This window comes from Stegodyphus dumicola, chromosome 9, assembly GCF_044657685.1.
Source record: "Stegodyphus dumicola isolate Sdum_Otavi_A_Nest chromosome 9, ASM4465768v1".
NCBI lineage: Eukaryota > Metazoa > Arthropoda > Arachnida > Araneae > Eresidae > Stegodyphus > Stegodyphus dumicola.
Window position 1 is genome coordinate 65,501,804 of NC_140776.1, and position 6,952 is coordinate 65,508,755.

Genomic DNA, 6,952 nt, shown 5'->3' on the forward strand with positions numbered 1-6,952 from the left:
CTTAAATTTTTAAGATCATTCTATATTCATCATGTATTATAGACACAGTATAAGGGGATTCTGTTCAATTTTTCAGTTAGAATTTGGGACGAAGTTGTGAAGTCATACCTACATTAAATGCTTGAATTGATTATTTGAAATATGACAAAGCAAGAAAGGGCCATCTGTCCAAGGAAAGGAATATTTTAAGGAAAACTTCATGTTACACAAACATTTACACGGGCAGCCCATTCTCTAGGATTTAAATCTAGAGCCAAATGCTAGTGTTCAGCTTACTGTCTGGCTGCCTGTAGGCAATAAATGTTTTAGTAGAAGGAATACTTGAAAAATTAAATTTAGGACTAACTAATTCTTCAATTTTGTATTCAATGAGAAGAATGTAATTTATTAATAAAGTTTTAAATCTGGGAAAATACCTGTACAACTGTCCGATTAATTAATCTCATTTCAATTAATGGTCAGTAGCAGAAGAGATTGAAAAGCATTTATGCCTAAAAGAATTATATGTTGTAATTAAAATGAATAATGCAATTAAGCATGAAAATAATTTTGGATAACTTGTGATAACTGAATTTAAGTTCATTGTTGAGTTACATAAGTAATTTTTTTTAGAATTTGAAAAAAATATTTAGAATTGTTTATTGAAACAATTTCATTAAAATATTTTTTTACTGTAATCATATTCAATTGCAGTCTCTTTAGATTACACTGTTGGGTATAAGGAGAATGATTTGGTTTAGTTTACTTAAGTATGGCAAAGCACACTAGGACTATCTGCCTAAGTGGAGAAATGCTTTTGTGGAGGACTTTCGAAGGGAAACTGACTTATATACATGTTACACATGGAGAAAACCATGAAAATACCCATACAACCAGCCCATTCGCTGGATTTGAACCTCGGACCGAACTACCAGTGTTCAGCGGGGGAATTCTAGAACATTACTAATTTATTGCCAAAAAACCATTAAGTCTAATACACAAGTTTTTTTTCCAGCTATTTCGTGATGCATATGTAACTTTGAGATGTCTTAAAATTCAATAAAGGAAAGTAATGCAGATGTAAGAAAAACATAAAATTTGAGCTTCTTTTTAACATTGGAAATATTTTGAAAGAAAATGTTGTATATCTTTTAGAAAATCTAAGGTATTTTTCCTTAAAAAAAAAAAAAACTTAATATTTAAAGTTACATAACTTCCCTTTCCCCACAAATAAATAAATGCAGCATATTTTGTTACAAGCAGTAGCTGTAGACATTTCACATAAAACATATGTTCTACATGTGTAATTATTTATAGTAATGTTACAATCAAAATATTTAATATTTAGGAATACATCATTTTTGTATTTTGTATAAGACAAATATGTTCTATATGTATAATTATTTGGAAGAACTTTTAAGTAAATTATCTGCAACTTTTACATATATATCCTTTAAAATTTCACATGAAAATACATGTTCTTACATAATCACTTGCAATAACCTTACAAGCAGAACACTAGTAATCTACAAATATTCCCTTTAGTAATTCACATTCAAAAATTACGATCTACTTACACTATTATTTCCTGTAATCTTTACAGATGTTTACATTGGTAAATCACATATGAAAAACATGTTATACTTACACGATAATTTCCTGTAACATTACAGATCAAAGATCTGTAACCTTTACAGGCATATGCTTCGGTAATCAACATACAAAAACTTTGTTATGCCTACAGAATAACTTCCTGTAACATTACATGTCAAACATCTGTAACCATTACAGGTATAATCTCTGTCTGTAAAGTTACTAAGAAAATTCCTGCTTTGATTACTCAAATAATCCATGGCATCCCAGTTTCCACGACTTTTCTTAGTTAACTTTACAGATTTTTTTTTACAGTGTAGAAGCAAAGTACACAATTATCCGATATGGAAGTTCGCCAACAGAAATTTTCGGTTTAGGTTGCAAAGGTTTCAGTTCTCAAAATTTTGAGTTCAAGTTTCAAATTAGCTCACAAGCCATGTGGCTGGCGTACATTAATCTAGAAAAGGCGCAGTTAAAAAAAGTTATTACTACTTTTAGAATACACAGAGAGGGAATACCAAAATTAAAAATGAGGAATTAAATCATAAAGCTGATTTACATATTAATTACTTGAATACATCGATGTTTGTTCTCTACGTATTTTTTCATAAACTTCGTTTCAGATTTCTACATATTTTTTCATTTTACATACTTTTTTCATATTTATCCTTCAAGACTTTTCTTTGAAAGTTGACAGTCTTCAAAGCAGACTAAGTATCAGTTTTCATTTCGTTCGAGAATTTCGTCGCAGTATTTGAAAAAATGAAAGGAAGAAATATTTATTTTAATTTGCTATTTTATAATGAAGTGTCCTCGGAAAAGGACAATACTGGCCTATTAGCTTATTTCTTTAAATATTAACTCTAGATGCAATATGCATCTATTTAAAAAATGTACAAAAATTGGCAAATAACGATATGAAAGCAGCTTTTTCATAATGAGTGTGATGGGATGTGAAAATTAAATTCCATAATAATTTAAAATTTTCATGTAACTTCCATCTAAGCAAATTTCCAATTAATGAAGTATACATTATATTTTAATTAATTAAATATAAATTTCCTTGTGTTTAAACGCAGAATTTGCGAAATTATAATATTTTTTAGTTGACAATGGTACCGACTAGAAACACAGAATTCGCGAAATTATAATATTATCCTTTAGTTGACAATGGTACCGACTAGAAAGGCAGAATTGCTTAGTTTTGAACGAAATTATTACTTTTCCTAACCACGTCTGAAAAATAAAACCCACATGGGAAATCAATTATATCCCAAGACTGAAACACGTAACCTCTGGTCGACACCAGATGTTCTCAGAAGAGTGGAAATATTCCTACTCATTTCATAACGAGTTTTCACCAGGAATAATTTAGAACACCTGAGGTTCCCTAATCCTTTTTGTCTCCAAGTATCAGCATGTATTTCATACCAATTTATTTACACCACTCTTAACAACCCCAAACTCTCTCCTACTCTTTCGAAAGAACTCAATATTACTATAACAAGAAGAAAGGACAACAGATGATACTAAACGTTTACCCAGGGGAACGTCCTGGAATTGCTAATATGAAAGTTCTCTTGGCCTTGGTGATTAACGGTTTCTGTTTCAGCTTATGACTTATGATTTACTTTTTTCTGGTCATTAACTAATAAAGAGTTTTCGCCAGTAGATCGCATTTTAAAGTGCACTAGGCAAAGATATTTCCAAATAAATGGTACTAGGAAAGTACCAACACCCGTGGGCGAAGAAAACTCAGCTGCGTGAGCAGGCATATCTTAATACTTACGAAAGTAGGCGTTCATGTTTCAGCTTGAAATTGCATTTAATTTTTATTTATGCTTGTTAGCGATCCGAGGCTATTCTGACACAAAGTCGCAATGTAATTTGTGATAGATACTGCGCAAGTTTGCAATAAACTTACGAAAAATTATTTAATGTGGGCCCCAAACATTTCCACAACTGCCGCTGTGGAGGTACCCTAAGCCGTCCCTGATTGTCTAGCAATTGAACTATTCAATCATGGCTGTTGAATTTCGAAATGTTAATTGAAATTTTATCTCTTGTTCAAATATGTTTAGCAATTATGATAAAAACTACTCCCAAGATTTAAAAGTTAAAATTTCATTTAAATTTAATTTTAGTAAGTGGAAATGTATTTTTAAAGGAAAAAATGTGTTTTTTAATTTTTGTTTTTATTAAATAGACGTCAAATTCTGCTTTATTAAAAAAATTGATAGATATTCAGATGGTTCTTTTTACACCTTTTTTCTTATATTTCCTACCTGAAAGGTTGCAGAGATTTGAGACTTCAGGATTCGGATTTGAGAAAATTTAAGAATTTTTGTTTATCAAATTACATTTGATAACTACACATATTCTTAGCATTAAATATTGGTATTTGCTAATATTTGAGATACATTATCAGTGCACTGTGATGCTAATGTGTATAGCTCATTTAAAAATTATTGCACAAGGCTGCAGCACTGCAAAATGAGTTATAATATTGGAATTTAAGCTTTCAATATTGACTTCATCAAAAAACTTTAATTATAGCAATAAAACGAAGTTCCATTAGCAAAGTGCATCTGAATTGCAGAAGAGATAGTCAATCATGTAAAGAAAGGTTCATATTCATATTTCTACCAAATTTTCGTATAGAAGATATTGTCAGGACTTGTGTTCCTCTTGATTTGCTTTGGAAACATGATATGTCCTGAATAGGAACAGGGAGCTTACTCAAGCTATGTACAACAATGTGTGGAATATACAACACAAGCAGGAAGAGTATACGAAACCCTTTATTTTCAATACTTTACATGTACTCCTGAACTTCGGGATACAGAGACCAACCACTTGTGGTCTGAACGTAAGAACATAAAACTACTAAAACTCTAACTAAAAGCTAACTTTTATCATCTTTGATAAGTGTTCTTCATATTCCTATAGGAAATTCTATACTAATTCTTAGTAATTTTAAACGGTGGTTCAGATCGTAAACTTTGCTATGGTTTGTAGTTAAAAATTTAGTAACAGCTAGTATAGCAGCCAGATGAGTTGTATAGGATACGACATTTTAAAATGACGAGTTTTTGAATGGAGTCTATTGGCGTGTAGACTCCATTCAAAAACTCGTCTGTGACCATAACACATCAAAGATCGTAAAATTTCAGGATTGAAACCTTTTGTGGTAAGACTCCAACAGAATTTTAACAGACGCTGAATGCAATTTGTAATTATCAAGCAACTGACCGTCATCAATGTTCCGTTGGTCATCAATCTTCCTGGCTTACCCCCTTAATTGACCGGAACTCCGTTCTATCTGTAGACAACAAATTACTCATTTACAAGACCCTTTTGCATCTCATTCTGACCTATCCCTGGCCTGTTTGGGGATACGCCTGCAAAACTAATCTTATGAAGCTTCAAGTTCTTCAAAATATTGTACTCAGGCAAGCGGTGAATTGTCTTTGGTTCATTCGAAACTCGGCAATTCACCGTGAGTTTGAAGTTCCTGAGATCCACTGCTATATTGCAAAATTTACGGAGAACTTTTTTATTAAGATCCTAGAAGTTTGTAACAGCGCCTTTCCGGTGCTCTGTTATAACTACGAATCTGAAGCTAACCGCAAAAGACCGCTTGCGGCCCTTAGATATCTCAACAACTAACTTTGCTTATGTATACTATTTTATTTAATCTAGTTCATGTTACCTATGCCCTGCTATGACACCTCATTATTCTTTGTACATCATCCTTCTACGAATTGTTTTTTCCCAGGAACCCTTGCTGCATGTATATATTTTTATTTGTAAATACTATGTATGTCATGTAATACCAACATATTTTTGAAATTATAACTGTATGTAACCCATGTCTCTCATGCTTGAAGCTATTAGGACTCTCACATTCTATAGCAATATTTGGCATTTTTTAATACCTTGTCATAATAATTGCATATACACAACGGTTTGTTACTAGCGCACGTACCTTCTCCTCGGGCCTGCTGCCGCAGGTGTTTCCTTTCGGACTCATTCATATTGGTCTACCGCATTTAATGAATTTCATTTCCCGTTGGATTCCTGTGTTATTTTTGATTCCAAGTGTTCGAACATCTCATGGACTCGAAAATCGACTATCATTACGCCGGGTTAGAGATTAAACGCGGGCACCCTCTACTGCGAAATTCTCGAGTTTGCCTGAGCCGATCACATGGCAGGTCAAAAACATCAACAAAGAAAGAAGTGTGTACTTGTGACGGGGTTGAGAGGAGAAGATCATTTAATTACATATGCTAAAATATTGCAAACTACTGCGTTTTCATCAACATCTATGCATTATATTTTGACAGAAGCTTCCTAGAGAAATGTATGTCTAATGGGTTCCTCACTGCTTGAAGCAGCTTTATTGAAATGAAGATTTAATGATCTCTTTTTTTTTTTTGAATAATCACTATTAATGAAACGTAGATAACGCTTAATAAATAATTAATAAACGTAGATTGGAGAATTTAAATCAGAACTGAAATATAAGTAATTCCAATGGGAAAGTTCATCTCCTCGCGATCCTCGATAACCGACATGCATAATTAAAAGTAAAGTAAATAATGATCTCATATTAGAATTACCAAGGATTACAAAAGATTGAGTTTCATATAGAAAAAGTATAAGTATAGCATTATTACTGTGAATGAATGCAAAACTTCTGCAGCAAAATAAAAATGACTGTCTTGCTTATGGATGGGCACCTGCGAGAAGTTTTGACAGATCTTCTGGCTAAAGACGAACACCAAGTTTTACCTCATTTTCTATAAATTCTGCACATGGGAAAACCACACTTTATGTACTTTCACAAATCGAAAGATAGTGTTTAGACGGTGTTTTTCCAGAAAGAGTTTTTTTCAACGGTTTCCAAGCCATCCAAGGAATGAATAAAAATTCTATAATTTTCATCGAGATGCAGAGAATTTGCATAAAAAGTCTGTAAGAAAAAAACTGCTTGAAATAAATAAAAGCTAGGAAAAAAAAATATATTGGGGAGTTCATTATTTTAAAATTACTTTCACATTTATCAGTTATTTTCAACCGATATCTATTACCAACACTAAAAGCAATATGATATGATTATATCAGTAATTTTCGGAAACGGAATTATTTAACATTTTGTTTATTACGCTGCCCTTTGGGACACAGTAGTCAGTCCAAAACTGATTACATTATTACGCACATGATGTAATTTAAGAAGTCAGATTACTAAGGGATAAAGAAGCATGACTTCTCTCTTGACATGGATTTATATTTCAAAGATAAAATTACTATGTATTGGGAGAAAATTCTATTTAAAAGGTCGCTACTTAGCTGCAATTAAATACAGCTACCCAGC

General features: G+C 32.1%; 1 protein-coding gene across 1 annotated transcript in view; it reads right to left on the minus strand.

Moving 5' to 3' along the window:
- Positions 1-2,126, minus strand: part of LOC146995371 (uncharacterized) — a 29,335-nt gene extending 27,209 nt beyond the window's left edge. Inside the window, exon 1 of the mRNA XM_085823547.1 lies at positions 1,628-2,126. Coding sequence (XP_085679673.1) covers positions 1,628-1,699 — 72 coding nt within the window. The 5' untranslated portion in view covers positions 1,700-2,126. The remainder of the gene's footprint in view (positions 1-1,627) is intronic.
- Positions 2,127-6,952: the final 4,826 nt, after the last annotated feature.